Raw genomic sequence first — 15764 nt, forward strand, 5'->3', positions numbered from 1 at the left:
CCCTAACCCAGACCAAACAAATTAGAAACTGCTGGGTGGGACCAGCAGATCCTCCTGGTCATCCGTGGACGGCTCAGGTTTAGAAGGGCTACTGCATGCTGCTGTGTTCTTTACAGTGTGTCCGCCCTACTGGATACCACACTCTGGCACATACTAAGTGCTCAAAGAATATTTATTGCGTTAAGTTTTCCTGACTCCCAGGGTGGGATTTTTTTCCCTTGGTACCCTCTCTACAGCTCTTGGCCATGGTGACTGAGGCACTGTGTGTTATTTTGGGTCCAGTTCCTCTCTACTCCTAAGTTTCAGGCTTGGCTTAGGCAGAAGAAGGAGCCTGCCCTGATGGAAACAGGACATCTCCCCAGGCATCAAGGCCCCCAGCCCTGGTGGATGAGAGGCAGGCAGGGAGGGGCTATCTGGCAGCACTTAGGCCCAGGGCTCCTGGGCGCCCAACTCTGCCACACTCCTCAGGCTGCCTGCGCCCCTCAACGCCTAATCCACACTAGGCTTGGCAGAGGCTGCCGCATCTCTGCCAGGGACATGCTTGCCAGGCTGGTGGGAAGAGAAACGGCCACTTTTTATTTTTGACGAATCTCCAACTTTTGGGGGGGGGGCGGTTTGGGGGAAGTGGTTAGACGATTCTTCTCAACTGCTTGTGTGTGTGTGTGTGTGGGGGGGGTGCGCTGGTGTTTGTTGGCAGGGGTGTGAGAGTTGTGTTTCTTGATTCCATTCCTCCCAAGTTGGGCCCAATTCCCACACATGAATTCTTCTGGGAGAGGGGTACTTACCAAACAATAACCTTGGGGAGCGGAGTTGAAGGGGAAACAGTTCTGTAACCCTTCCTGTCTCATACTGATCTAGTTGTTTAAACATGAAAAAAGGGGCTGGGGATGTGGCTCAAGCGGTAGCGCACTCGCCTGGCATGCATGCGGCCCGGGTTCGATCCTCAGCACCACATACAAACAAAGATGTTGTGTCCGCCGAAAACTAAAATAAATAAATAAATATTTAAAAAAAAAAAAAAAAAACAAAAAAAAAACATGAAAAAAGAACATTTGATTTTTTTTTTAAGGTGGGGGATAGAGAAAAGACACCTGTTTACTCTTAGTTTCTGATGTTTTTATTTTTAAAAAGTATGCTTATTGTTTTCTCTTGAGGAAGGGTAAAGACAGATTTTTGGTTGATTCCTTGTCTCCTAGATGAGCAATTCCTCCACTTTCTTCCTAAAATTCAATCAGTTGTGCGAGGTGTAGGAAGGATCCAGTAACCCTGGTCTCTACCTAGGGCAGGCCCTTCACAATTTACATTTTTTAAAAATCTGATTTTGCGGGGAAGGAGAAGAAGAGGACAGAAAAACAGAAAATCTCTTTAAGCCTCCCTAAATCATTAGGAGGCAGTTTCACCAATTAAAAAAAAAAATCTGATTTTTTCGGATGTCGAAAAGATAGGTCCTCCTTCACCTAAAAGGTTGACATAGAAGCACTTTTCCAAGTTTTTCTCTTCTATACCAATGGGATGGGGAATATTGGGGAAGGGGCTCCCCCTTCTCTACCTTCGACCCCCTCTCGTCTTACAATAGGGCCAGTTTTTTAAACTTCAAAATAACATATGATTTAAAAAAAAATCTGGCAGGGGTAGGTAGAACTAGTTGGTTCACGGGCATTTCACATGAAAGCAACGCCTGGATTTTTATTCTTAAAAGTCATCCTGATTGGGGGGCTAGAGAGCGGGCCCTGCACCCCTCTTATCTCAACCTGGGGCACTTCTGCAAACTTTTATTCCCGTCCCTGAGGTTCCTGGCCGGGGCGGCGGGGCCTGGGAATATTCCCAGCGAGCCCCCAGCCCTGCAGCAGGTCCGCTCTGGAAACTTTTATTTTAAAAGCCCATCTGATTTTGGGGGGTGGGGTGGGGAGGGGGCACAGAGTTCCCGTTAACCCCTCGCGTTCCGCCCAGAGCCGGCTCCCCAAACTTTTTTCTCCCACCCGAAAATGACGTTTCCGAGGGGCTGTTGGACCCGGGGAGGGCAGCGGGGAGCGGGGGGCGCGCGTGGGGGGCGCGGCGCGGGAAAGTTTGGGGGGCGGGCGCGCGGCGGCGGGGGCTGGCGGCGGGCGCGCCCGGCCGGCCGGCTTTGTGTGCGGCGCGGAGGCCGGCGGCGCGGAGGCCGAGGCCGAGGCCCGGAGCTCGCGGGCCGCGCGGCGAGGCCGGCCGGGGGCGGCGGGGCGCGGGGGCGGCGGCGGCCCCGCGGGGGCGGCGGGGCGGCGGGGGCGGCGCGCGGGCCGGGCGGGCCGGGGGTGGGGGCGAGGGCCGGCGCCCCCCCCGTGCGCCCCTGCGCCCCCGCCCCCCCGGCCGGAGCGGGGCGGGCGGAGGAGGGAGCGGCGGCGGCGGCGGCGGCGGCGGCTCTGGCATTGTGCGCGCACCAGCAGCCCGGCCCGGGAGGAGCAGGACGCGCCGGGGCCGCCTCCTCCCGCACGGACCCATGAACCAGCCGGGCGGCGCGGCGGCTCCGCAGGTACGAGGGGGCCGGGGGCAGGCTCCGCGCGGGGGACCCCGGGGGCCGGGGCCCGGGGCGCTGCGCCACTTGAGCGCCGGGGTTGCAGGATGCAAAGTGCCTGGGCACGTTTGCGGGCTTTTTGTGGGTGCAAACCGGAGGGCCGGGGTCCGGAGAGCCCCCCCGGGCGCTGTGGGGCGTGAGGAGGGCGGGGGTGGCGAGGGGGCCTTTGGGGGCCCCCACCCGGCGCCCCCTCCAGCCCCGGGCTCGGACCGGAGCCCAGAAAACAAAGCGGCGAGAGAACAGAGCAGCCATTTCAGTTTGGACAATTCACATTTTGCAAAAATGCAACCCCTTCCAGCTCTTCCCCCTCCCCCCCCAAATTTGCAATTTCCCCCTGACCTTCCCAGCTCAGGGTCCCTGATGACCCCCCTGGAGATCTCGTCCCCCAGGCCCCCCATCTTTGTAACAATCTTTTTTTTTTTTTTTAGGCCATATTTCCCTTTCTCAATTTTTTTTTCTAATTTTTCTTCAAACGGTAGTTTTTTCCCATTAAAACGACGCCACCTAGAGGATACTATTTTGTAAATAAAAAAAAAGAAATTAAAATTGAAAAGAAATATTTTTTATTTCTTATTTTTTCAAAAGTTTGCTCTACAAGGCAGTGGAGGGGAAAGGGATTCTTTTTATTTCTTTTTGGGGATGAAAATTTTCACTTTGATTCTGGCAGGGGCATGGAGACAATTTTTATTTCTGAAGCCAAATCCAGATAATATGTAAATGGAAATTAAGCTAGAATTTGAATGAATTCAGTTCTTGAAGGGAGAAAGCAAAAAATCTTCTAAAAGCAAAGTCAGTTTGACTACCCAACGCATTTTAGTTTGAGAAAAAAACTAATTGGAATGAGGGAAGGAGGGAAATTGTTGAGTTGAGGGAAAACTGGGAGAATTGGCTTTATGAAGCAATTAGAAATCGTACTTCATTGTAATTTGGAACTTGTTTAGCTCAGCGGGCAAAAATGACTAATTTTACCATTTGACAATATTTAAATTTTTCTATTTTCATGAGAGAAGGATTTAAAAGAGAAAATAGACCCTAAAATGTTGGCTTTGGACACACCCAAAAATTGTAGTTTTTTTTTTTTAAATTTTGCATTTACATTTTACTGCATTTAAATCCTAAGATTTTTTTTTAAAAAAAGAGAAAGAAAGAAAACCCAGAAACTGTAAAAGAGTGAAAAACCTATCTTTCTTTTTTCTGTATTTGTTGGGTTTTGTGTGTGTTTTTTTGTTTTGATGGAATAATTAAGACTGTTTTCTGATTTTGTTTCCTGAAAGGTCTAGCCATTTCTTTTATGTTGTTGTTTTATCCAGAAAATGTCAGGAACCTTTATTGAGCAATATTCAGTGGAAAAAAATGTAAATTCATATATTATACAAATTGAGTAGCCCACAGATTTGTAGGAGAGACCGCCATTAAAATAAGATATGCATAATTAACATTATTATGAAAAAACTAACAGTAGATTCACAGAAGCCCATTTTTTATGACATGCAACTGAATCAATTGATGGAGACAAGGATTGAGGAATCCTTGGTAAGAAAGAAAATTTTCCTTTTCTATGCTGTTCACTCTTTCAATTTGAAAAATTTATTATTAAAAAAAAATCCAGATTGGTTTCTGGCCTCTTTGATTGTAATGTGGGGTTGGTAGTTGATTAGCATTTGGTATTTTTCAGAAATTTGATTACTTTCAGAGGGGGAAGAAATCCATTAGCTTTGATCATTTTGAGGGGGGTGTTGTGAAAAAAAAAAGCACAAATTTTACTGACTAAACAAAAAATATATATATCTTTTTATCAAGAGGGAAGGACTGAGAGATGAAAATTCTGATTCTTATTCATCTTCCATGGTAGGACACTTTGCTGAAGAATTAGGTTAAAACACCAATTGAGCTGATGCTAGCAGCAAAATTATTATTTTTTTTAAAAAAGGAAAATAAAAATCACAATACATACAAAAGCCAAACCCAAAGGAATGTGCCTTTGGAATAGAAAAGCATCAGTGCAAACAGTATATCATGTGGAGTTTTTGGCCTTAAAATGAATCAAGTGAAGGTGAAACAAAAAAGAAAAAAAATTTTTTTTTTTTAGATGACAAATATTGACTGAATTGAAATTTGACAGATAAAAAAATAAGGTTCCTATCCAAAGAGAAAGGGTAATTTGTGATAAATTGAACTTGCTGGGAATTTTGAGCCCCTTTCCCCAACACCCCCCACAAAAAAAGTTGTAATTTTTCTCTCTAAAAGAAGTCCACCAGTAGCATTTGTAGGGTGGGACTTTGGGTGGGTCACATGGGGCAAGGATAGGAGACTCCTAGAACCCCATAGCCAGTTCCCAGCTGGTCTTGAAGAACTGTTGGCCCCAATCCTGCTTTCTGAAATTGGATTTCTGAAGATTTACTAACTCTGTGGCGTAGGGTTGACATTTCCCATCATCGCCATTGCATTTGGAAGATTTAATTTTTTTAGTAACCAAATCCTTCAGGGCTGATTGGCCATATTCTGGCATATTTGGAATGAGCTTTTTTTTTTTTTTAAGTAGCATAATTAAAAAAAAAAAATTTTTTTTTTCTGTTGAATTATTTAGGCCGATGCCTAGGACGGTCACAGAATTTGTAATTTCCAAGGGGCTCTGCAGGCCTCCAGAGATAGTAGGCCTGAGTTCAGCCAGGGATGGAGGAGGATTGACTGGGGCTGGTGGGTTGGGATGGGGCATCTGAGAGCAAGTTGGGGTTGTAGATAACAGGTTCTTTTGGTGCAAGGAATAAAAATGTTGCAGCACATCTCTGTGTGTGTCCTGGAATCTTCTGACACACAACTCAGATGCCTTCTTTCTATTCTGCTTGAAATTTTGTTCTCTTGTCAGTCTAAAAGCACTAAAATTTGAAAATCATTTGTCTTTGTAGACCTGTTTTTTTGTTTTGTTTTGTCCCCCCCCCCCTTTTTTTTACAGAATTGGTTATTCTGGTCATGTTTGTTGTAAAGGAAACAGAAGTGCATGATGGTCCTGTGGGGCGGGGCTAGTTTCCTTTTGTTTCTATTGGTGTCTCTGGATTGAAATGTGACCCAGGCCCTGTCTCTCTCACCTCCTCTTTTAGATGGAAGTGTGACCAGAAATGGATATAGGAGCTAACTTTTCTAAGCCCGGTCTGTTCATCACGTTTTCTTATAATATTGGGCAAAAGATCTGGCAAATTGGATTTGAGGGGTGGTAATTTGATGATGGTCTGAGTTATTTTGGTGAAAGATCATTTATACTCAGTTCCACAGTGGAGACTCTTATTACTTAATGTTTTGCTTTTCTGCCTAAGGAGGTTCTTACCCCCCTCCTCCTCTCTAATAGGTTTGAAATTTCAAGGGCTTGCTTTGTAGCTTGACTTTGCACCAAACTAGGAAAAGGGCTTGCTTATACTCTTAGCCCTGCGCCGAGGTGAACTTGAACAAGGGTTCTTGCTTTAGCAGGAGAGCTACAAAGATGGCTGGTCAGCGTGAGGCTGACCTCTCCCTGGTGCTAGAAGATAAACACCAATGGCCTGTTTCAATGGAGGAATAGTTTTAAACTCCTCCAATGTCAGTTTTTTCCCTGTCTTTGAGTCAGCTCTTGGCATGGCTGCGTCCACTGACCTCAGATTCCTTATCTTCTCTTCGGTGGGCGACAAGAAGTTCTTCGCCACGTTCCACAGCCTGTACATAAGCTGACTTTTTGTGGTTATAGGAAATTTTTAGTTTTTCCATGTTCTTATGATGTTTTATCTCAGTTGTGTCTCCTTTCTGGGAATGTAAAGAAGTAGTTTTGTGGATACTCAGCCGGAGTCTCTCAAGGTCTTGCTCTGTGACCTTGGGCAAATCACTTTTTCCTACACAGCCTCAGGAAACAATGATTGTGTTTACAAAATGAGCACTTTGGACCAAATCAAGGATAGCAATAAATAGATTTCATTTCTGATTCTGACTCCAAGGAATTGCTTGTGGCTGCTTGGGTCACTGTGTTCAGAAGGATTCCGAGGTCACATTCCAATTCCCATATTCTGGAAAAAGGTGCGGTGGTCAAATGGCAGTGAAAATCAGAGTGAGGAGAGCATTTCTTATGACGGTAGGCAAAGTAGACCATCGCTGCCCCATTGATGGATTGTGACATCAACTTGGTGAGTCATGATCAGCAATCAAAAGAGAATAAAGTAGAATAGTATAGGAGAGAGACAGAAGTAGTTAAGGTGCAGCCCAGGGCACAGGTAGGTATTGTCTGGTGGAACTTTGCTCTATTCGTCTTTGCAGTTGTGTGTGTGTGGTGTGAAATACGTTGTCTGAGTGGTATTGGTCAAAGTGAGCCACTGTGATGTGCCACAAGTGTGCCACGTTATTGCTTATGCTTTTTTATTTATTAGTCAGTTGACTTTAGGTGAACCCTGTGGGGTAGGTGTGTTGTGCCACCTGCCCCTGGTTGAACCCTCTGTAAGGGCCACCAATGACTGGTGGGGTCAGTCATGCATCCCAACTTGCTGGCCCTTGGAGGGGACTGAAAGGTCAGGTGCTAGTTGGAGGGCAGCATCTTTGCTAGGTCCCCTGTCTGGAGAGGAGATTGAAAGTGGTGCAGAGTCCCCACCATTGTGGGAAGGAAGCTGTTACAGTCACTTTGATTCTCCATTTTTACTCCATATTGCCAGAGAAAGTTTTCTGGAGTTGGTCCGGTCAGAGCTGTATTTAAGTTTTAATCAGCTTGTGTGTTGGGGCTGTATTTCTGTGAATGAACTTCCTTCCAAACTCCAGAATGCTGTCTTCATCTCCCTGTCTTTTAAATGTGTGAGAACGGTGTGGTCCAATGGAAATGCAGTTCAGACCACCTATTCAAGCTACACATGCTAAATTCCTGGTAACCTATTTTTTTTTTTTTTTAAAGCAGCAAGTGACATTGACTTTAGTAAAGTGCATTTGTTTAACCCAGTATATGTACGACACTATCATTGCAGCACACATCTATATAAAAAAATTAATAGTGTGGCCTTTCACATTCTTCTGTTTTTGAGGGGGTATTAAGTTTTTGAGGTTTGGTGTGCATTTTAATCCTTTTGCATATTTCGATTCTCACTAGCCACATCTCATGTTCAGTAGCTGCATGTGCCTAGTAGCTACCATGGGGGACAGTGCAGGGCCAAACCACTGTTTGCTGCTGTCCTTGGCCTTGGAAGGTTAGCAACGTCTTCCAACCCTCCTGGTGATGTTGATGGTACTTTGAACTTGAGTCCCATCTGAGGGCATCCCAGCCTCTCGTGGTGATGAGGCCCATCCAGTTAGCTCCTCCTGGCTAAAGTGGCCCACAGCTCCATTGGTCCTGAAGCAGTCTTCCCCCAGGACAGAATGCTATTGTTGGAAATGGCAGATGATCCTGGAAAGAAGTGTGGGGCCTGGGCAGACATTGGAGGTGGGCTTTAAATGAAGTGTTGCTGGAAAGAAGGATGAAGGCACAGGGACAGCAGGTGGCCAGGACCAAAGGTGGGATCCAAGGGGGGAGAGGGGCTCCGGGGGAGGGGGTGAAGAAACCCAAGGCATGGAGTCACCAGGAAGCTTCCCCAGGGTTTAGGTCAGACTCACAGAAGTTTCCCCAAGTTCACCCCAGTTGGCAAAATGGGAAGCCGGGTTTGAGGTCAGCCAGACCAGAGTTAGAAATCCAGCTCAAGGCTGGTTATCTTCGTGTTGCTTTGGGAAAGTCACTTCTGGTTTTGGAACCACAGCTTCTGCATCTAGGAAAAGGGTGAGAGAGAAGGATAGACCCTGACCTTGAAGGGTATTCCACGATTAAATGAAGCAGCCCGCGTGGAAACACCTGGCCAGCCCTGGGCCCTTAGAAGGCGCTCAACACTTGGGTTGACTCTTGTCCCAGTGGCCCGTGGGTCTCCACCTGGAACACTTAGGGTAGTTCTGCAAACTTGGTGGCCTCTCTAGTGGGCAGAGTCAGGCAGCGACAGAGTTGGTACACTTTGTGTTGTCACTGCTGCTTTCTAACAGCCTGGGACAAGGCTCTGCTGTCAGAGTTCTTGATGCTCGAATTCCGGGCACGGTCCAGCTCCTCTGTATTTCTGGATTTGTTTCTGAGCCTGTGGCACAGACTTCAGAGGGGTTGAATCTTAATCACCCGGAGCCCCTTCTTGTGGGGCCCTTTCCCTCCTTCTGAGGTCTCTGCTACATGAGAACTGAGACCAGCCACGTGTCCTCCCCAGATGGTTAATCTCTGCCCCGGGCCTCCCGAATCCCCAACAGGCAGGCCCAGGGCTGGTGGTGTGCCTTGGTTTCTCCAGCCTGACGGTGACTTCCTTGAGGCTGGAGGCCAGGGCTCACTCATTTTAGGGTCTGGCATGGAGCAGCAGCTCAATAAATACTTGATGACTTAATTTGATTTTTGGAAATAGCTCAGTTGGATTTGAAGGCAGTGAAGAGTGGATGACCAATTTGGCCGTCTGATCAGAACCACTGTCTTCTCAGGGAGCCATAAGCAGCATTTTCTTACAGCTGACTCTGAAGCCCAGGGCTTCCTTGGATTAGTAAATCCAAGCCGGGCCTTTAGGCAGGAGAAATGCTCCTTTGACTTGACATGTCTTAGGGAGTTTTTCTTTTTCTTTTCTTTTTTTTGTACTGAGGATTGAACATTTGACCACTGAACTTAGACAGGTCTCAGTTGTTTAAGGCCTCTCTAACTTGCAGTGCTGGCCTTGAACTTGTGATCCTCTTGCCTCAGCCTTCTGAGTTGCTGGGATTATACACATGCCCCACCATGCCCAGTTTTCTTGGGAATTTTTTTAAAAAAAGTTCCTCTGTACACATTTACCCTGCGCTCCTCGCTTGCTCTGTGATGGGCCCCTGTCAGGCACCGTGACCGTGTTCCTGGGGAGGTGGGAACACTGGGCAGTGTCCTGCATTTGTGTAGAGAGATGGTCATATTAGCCAGGTGCCCAGGACTGGACGCCTGGGTTTTTTTTGCAGAGCCCTGGACATCAGGGACCCTAAAGCTTGAAGTGGCCAAATGTGTGATTTGATGTTTAACTGGACCCTATCTTTGGTCAGATTCTGGTCTGCAGATGCCAAAGATTCAAGGAAAGTTTATGGGAGAAAGCTGAGAACATTTGGTTTATTTGCTTAATTTTTTTCTTCTTCTGTGAAGTTCTGTATAGAACACCCCTGTTCTGAGCGCTTTAGGGCCCAGTTCAGCAAGGCAGCGTGGACACCCACACCCAGTTCAAGGTGACCAGGCACCCTTGTGTTTCCCTTCCCACGTTTCCACACTTTCGGAATAAAGATCGGCCGTAGGACAGCTGGGTTCTTTTGGCAAACAGTTTCTCCCTCTTATTTTTCCTTCTTCTGAGGCTGCTGGTGTCTGGGCGAGGCTCCTCCACCTGGACCCTGAAGTGGGACTTCCTCTTGGGCGAAGCCTCTGGGCCTCTGACTGAGCCCCCCTTTCCTCCAGGTCTTTGGGTGGGATTTTTATAATCCAGAAGGTGTAATGGCCCCTACAGTGGGTGTTCCCTTCTGGACTGCCCCCTGGAGGAGAGGGCCTCGCAGTGGCGGGACACCAGGTTTACATTTCCGAGGGCAGAAGGAACAGGTGGAGGTTGGAGGGACAAGCTTGGCTCCTCTCTCTGCACCTCCACTTGCTCATTTTGTGGTCTCTGCTGAGGTGCTCCGCTCCCTGCTGAGGTGCCTCACCTTCCTTACCTGTAGCGTGGGGGTGATAATCATGTTACCAGTGATGGTGGAGATCACAGTGCTTCATGGGGTGGACAGATCAGAGAGCTTTGTGACAGGCAGGCCGAGTGTTGATTTGTGTGTCATCTGTGTGTGGAGGTGGGCTGAGTGTGGTAAACAGGTACCATACATGCAGCCACTTCCCATTTGGGGGCCAGTGGCAGACATTACTAATCAATCATAGCATTCTTTTCCACTGAATCTGGCCAGTGGACTCAGAGTGCCTGTCAATATGCTGCTACCAGTCTTTGAACTTAGCATGAGCCGTGAAGCCAGTTTGTCCTTCCTGATCTGGTCATTCAGCCTCCCAGCACACACACTGAGAAACTGAGGCTGGGGTCCAGAGAGGTGGAGTGATTTGCCCAAAACCTCAGTTTTTAGGCTGAGGTGGATTAAAAGCCTCAGATATTCTTAACTCCTCAGCCGATGCTTTTCCTGTGACATACACATACACATACACGGTGTCAAAAGGAATTAAAGTTAATTTGGTCTTGAGAAATCCTGGCTCCTCCCTTCCTTGTTATAATTAGATACCCTTGGGGCTCTCATCAAAGGCAGGCTGGCTGACCTGCTTCTCTGACTGGTCGCCAGTGATCAGGTTTCAAAGGGGAGGTGCTGGGGGGTGGAGGCGGCAGTGGCCATGGCTGGAGGGGATGTCCCTCCCTACTGGTACAGTACACAGATAGCCAGAGGAGCTGGGCAGGCCCTGGGGTCCCAGCTGACAGTCCCAGCTGGCGGCCTGGTCCGCGTTTGCTCTTACTCTGAGAGCAGTCGGGTTTCTCATTTCTTCCGTATCTTTATTTTCTCCGGCTGGGAAATGGGCTGGGAATAATCCTGCATAGGAATGAAGTGAGATAAGACTTGAATATAGTCTTAAACTCTGTGGCCCTAAATATTGTGTTGATTTTTATAATTAGTTCCGATCCCTGACTATTAGTTGGGTCAATTGTGGGTAGATTGTGTGAATGACAGGCGCAGACTGGGGCCCATAAGCTGAATGGGTCCCTTATCTCCTGGTGTTGTATTTTATCTCCTTGCCAGCCTAGGGTTTAAAAAGTTTGGAACTTGGGGGCCTTTCAGAGGGTCTGTGCTGTTTCAAGCAATGCTGTGGGTGGCCCCACGTGGGTGGCTGAGGACTGGGACCCCGACACAGCCTCGGTCTATTAGGGGGGACAACAGTCCATTCTCCCACCGCCAGGCCTCCCGCAAGCATCCCATGAGTGGCTGGCTCCATGGCGCTCCCTACCCAGCCCAGAAGTGGAGAAGTTGTTGGTGACAACCCCTTTCTTAAAAAGGAGAGGAGGGAGGTGGAGGTGAGGATGGTATTGAGTCGACAGAAAAATGATATAAATATTTTGGCTGACGAAGCAGAGCGGGGCTCCGTGTAAGAGAAGAGACGGAGTCAGGTGGTGCTTGGTTTTCCAGCCCGCTGTGGGAAACGCAGGGAGACCTGCCCTCTGGTGTCCCAGCCCCTTGTCAGGGTCTGCTCTTTGATACCTGGGGGCCAGCGCTGGCCCTGGGTGGGGGCCTGATGGCTCCCCCAGGGGTGGAAATGCCTCTGCAGCATGAAGGAGGCCAGGGCTCGGGGCCCGTCCGTGGCTGGCCATTTGCTGGTAACATCGAGAGTCAGAAGCGGCTGTGGCTCTGTGCTGAGGGTTACTGTCCAGGACGCCGCGCCCGGGGAGCTGGCCGTTCTGCTCTTGGCTTTGAGTCCCGCCGCGCTGATTCCCATCCGCCTCGACATTTTTCTGGAAAACTTTGCGGGGAGAGTGTGAGGGTGGGAATTTTTTTCGGGTGGACTTTTGCGGAGAATTTGTGTGCCCATTTTCTTCGGGCTGGCGTTTTGTGAGCCAAGGGGACATAATCAGGGCACTTGGAATGCCCGGGGAGAAGAGATGAAGACGTTTTTGGATGTTGGAGAATTTTTTTTTCCCCCTTAATTTCATCAACTGGGAAAAATAACTATAAAAATTTAAGTGTATTTATGTGGGTTCTTCTCATAATGTGTCCTGGAACAGCAGAAAGTGAAACTGATCTGAAATAAAACTGAAACTGGCCTGAAATGAGGCCTCTGGGAAGCAAGTGGTCCCCAGGGTGCTGCCGGCCTCAAGGGGAGTGTGCTGGGAGGCTGGTCTTTTTATCTGAGAGACTAGAGTCAAAGGCCCATGGAGATGCTCTGAGCCTCTGCCGCCCAGGACATTCTGGAAACCACTGGCTACGTGTGGCCACTGGCAAGCTGGAGCGTGGCTAGTCAGTCCACATCAGGGCTGAAAGGCTCAACAGGAAGAAAAAGAATGTCACAGACAATCAGTTATGATTTTCTAAAAAATATTGGTTACAGGTTGAAACGACAATATTGTATATAGGGTTAAATAGGATATGTTATTAAAATTTATTTCATTGACTCTTTTTTTACTTAAAAAAAAATAATGTAGGGCTGGGGATGTGGCTCAAGCGGTAGCGCGCTCGCCTGGCGTGCGTGCGGCCCGGGTTCGATCCTCAGCACCACATACAAACAAAGATGTTGTGTCCGCCGAAAACTAAAAAATAAAATATTAAAATTCTCTCTCTCTCTCTTAAAAAAAAATGCAGCCACTAAGAACTTTGAAATTATCCCCGTGGTGCATTTTGTATTTCTTTTTGAGGGGGCGTACTGGAGATTGAACTCAGGGACACTCACCCACTGAGCCACATCCCAGTCCTATTTTGTATTTTATTTAGAGACAGGGTCTCACTGAGTTGCTTAGCGCCTCGCTGTTGCTGAGGTTGGCTTTGAACTCGTGACCCTCCTGCCTCGGCCTCTGGGATTACAGATGGTGCCACCGCGCCCAGTGCATCTTATATTTCTCTTGGACAGTGCTGGTCTAAGCCAGGCATTTCCTTCCGTACTCGAGGAAGTGGCACCCTAGAGAGCGGGACTGGTTTGCTCAGGGTCACACAGTAGCTTCCTCAGGGACCTGGACAGACGGACGTACGGGACTCAGAACCTGGCATGAGACGGAGGGTGATGAGGATGTGGATGGTTCAGGTAGAGGGGGCAGTGGGAGTTATTGAGACCCACACCCGCACACATACCACGCAGAGGGAGGAAGAGAGGTGTGCACTAGTAATCCAGGGAAAAAGTTAAAAGTTTCCCACCTCATTCTTACCCCACCTCCCTAAAATCCAACAAGACAGGCAGAAATGGGTCTAAAAGATCACGCCCACAGTTCTTCTGCCTGCTCAAGAATTCCAAAGCCCGTTCACCCTGGGTTTGAACCCAGGTGTTTTTGCGTCAGGGTGTGCCTCGGCTGTCTGGGCGTGGAGACCCAGGTCCCTCTGAGGGCTGTGGGATTTGGGTCCTGGGCAGGGGGTCTGGGAGCCATTCTTTTGCTGAGTCATGACATGATTTGAGTAGCATGGCTTCTAGAAGATTCAGAAGGGGCCGTCTAGCTCCCCGGCCTCCCACCTAGTTCAAGACCTGGAGGGGGCAACTGGCCAAGGGGCAGCAGCACCTTTACCCTCTCAGCACAGTGCTCCCGCTGGGTGCTCCCAGAGGAGTTGGAGCCGGGTTGGAGGTTCAGCCTTACACATTTTTGGTTTTTCATCAGAAAGTCTTTCTGTTGAAAGGCTGAGGTTGAGTATTCCTATCACTTTGTTTTTGTAAAATGGACATTTCCTGCCTTGAAGTATAATCATTGCTTACTGTATACCGTGCACTGGGCTAAGCATTTGACATCTAGTATCTCAACTTAGTACTATTACCTGGGGATTTTTTTTTTTTTTAAATATGAAGATGTTGGGATCCAGAGGTGAAAGGAATTGTCCAGGGTCATATAGCTGAAGAAGTCTCAGCCGGATTCACTTTTGGGTGGATCCACGTTCGAGGCTCACAGTGCGCTCTTCCAGGTGCAGGTCTCTCCCGACACACAGTAAAGGAAGGTGCAGCTGCTTGGCAGGATGAGGAGATGTTGGTTGGGCTGGGACTTGAACTTGGATCCTTTGGCACTGCTGCCCATGCCCCTCTCCTTGGCCGCCGTGCCGTGCTCTAAACCAGGACGTCTGGGGAAGCTGCTTTCCCCAGGCAGCGCGGCTCTTGCCAGGTCTGCCTGGCTTCCATCCCCGGCCCCGCGCGTGCCTCAGCGGGCTGGTGGCTGTGTGTTCCATGTGCACAAAGCCTTTAATACTGCGTTTGAAAACAGTTGCAGAAGGTTTGCTGTAATTAATTACATTTGACATACTTGGAATCGGGGCCTCCCGGATTCAGAATGCAAATGTATGCCCAGACAGATGTAAGGTGCGCTGCAGCCAAGAGCGCTGGCGGGGCCCAGCAGGCCGGCAGTGTTGCACCGTCTTGAAGGGAGAGTGGCAGCCGGGAGAAGAGGGGGAACCCAGGGACACGTGGAGCCCATGGGCTGCTGGAGGAGGAGTAACCCTGGGCTGTAGGGCAGGGACCCAGGCTCCAACCTGGGGCCTGTCTCTTCCCCTCTGGGCCTCGGTTTCCCGCGCTGTCCAGCAGAGGCGTGGAGCAGGGTGTCGGAGAGCGCAGCTGGGCTGCGGGCAGGAGGCAGCTGACCTGAGGCTCGGCGTGGAGGCTGGCGTTGGAGGTCTGTGCAGCTGACCAGAGAGAGGACTGACGCCGCAGGGAACCAGGAGGCTGCTGGAGTGGGAAGGGAGGCGTGGATGGCGAGGTGTCCCTCGGCACTGGACAGTGCCCATTCCCGGGGCTCCATGTGCGTTACTGTCTTCTGAGTGCCCGTCCAGCCTCCCACCGCGCGCTCCCTTCACCTCCTGTGATAGATGTTTATTGCTGTGTGACGAGTTACCCCCAAACTCAGTGGCTTCCAACACCCGTACTCACGTGTGGTTTCTGTGGGGCAGGAATTTGGGAGCGGCTCTAGGGTGGGCTCTGGCTCAGGGTCTCTCTGTTGTGGTCACTTGGTGGCTGGGCTGGGGTCATCTTAAAAGCCTCTCCACTGTCACCGTTGCCAGAGTTTTAGAGTCAGACGGCCAAGGCTCATCCTCCGCCCCATGCAGAGGTCTCCCCAGCTGGGTGGCTTCACACACGGCGGGACTTCATGCGTGGCATCTCCGGGCTGCAGAGTCACGGGGACCAACAGGCAGAGCCAGGCTGGGTCAGCGACAGCCTGCACAGTCTCGTGACGTGACTTCGGGTCATTCTGTGGGAGGAGGCAGTGACAAAGCTGTGCCCCAGTTCAGCTGGCTCGCTGCCTTTGGGGGCATGTCAGGATGTTGGGTGGGAGACAAGGGGCCACATCTCCGTCCACCGTAGGTTGTCCTCTGAGCTGTTCGTCTCTCCACCATCCCCACCATCCTTCAGAGCTCCCTTCTCCCCTGTGACTGTTGTCCCAACTGCCCCCTTCAGTGGCCTGACACCTTGAACACCTGGTGCGTCTGGGGAGGGCTATCAAGGTGCTTTCAGTAAGGAGCTATAAGGGGGAATGACCTGGCACGGGGCTCGCTCAGTGTGTCACCTCTTGAT

At 49.6% G+C, this 15764-nt stretch overlaps 1 protein-coding gene across 7 annotated transcripts in view; it reads left to right on the forward strand.

The window, feature by feature from the left end:
• The first annotated feature begins 2406 nt into the window (after positions 1–2406).
• The window catches only part of Znf618 (zinc finger protein 618), a 158050-nt gene continuing 144692 nt past the window's right edge, over positions 2407–15764 (forward strand). For all 7 annotated transcript variants that reach the window (XM_071600859.1, XM_027949458.2, XM_071600857.1 and 4 more), the window contains exon 1: positions 2407–2506. In XM_071600859.1, coding sequence (XP_071456960.1) covers positions 2474–2506 — 33 coding nt within the window. In that variant the 5' untranslated portion in view covers positions 2407–2473. The remainder of the gene's footprint in view (positions 2507–15764) is intronic.

This window comes from Marmota flaviventris, chromosome 13, assembly GCF_047511675.1.
Source record: "Marmota flaviventris isolate mMarFla1 chromosome 13, mMarFla1.hap1, whole genome shotgun sequence".
NCBI classification, from domain to species: Eukaryota; Metazoa; Chordata; class Mammalia; order Rodentia; family Sciuridae; genus Marmota; species Marmota flaviventris.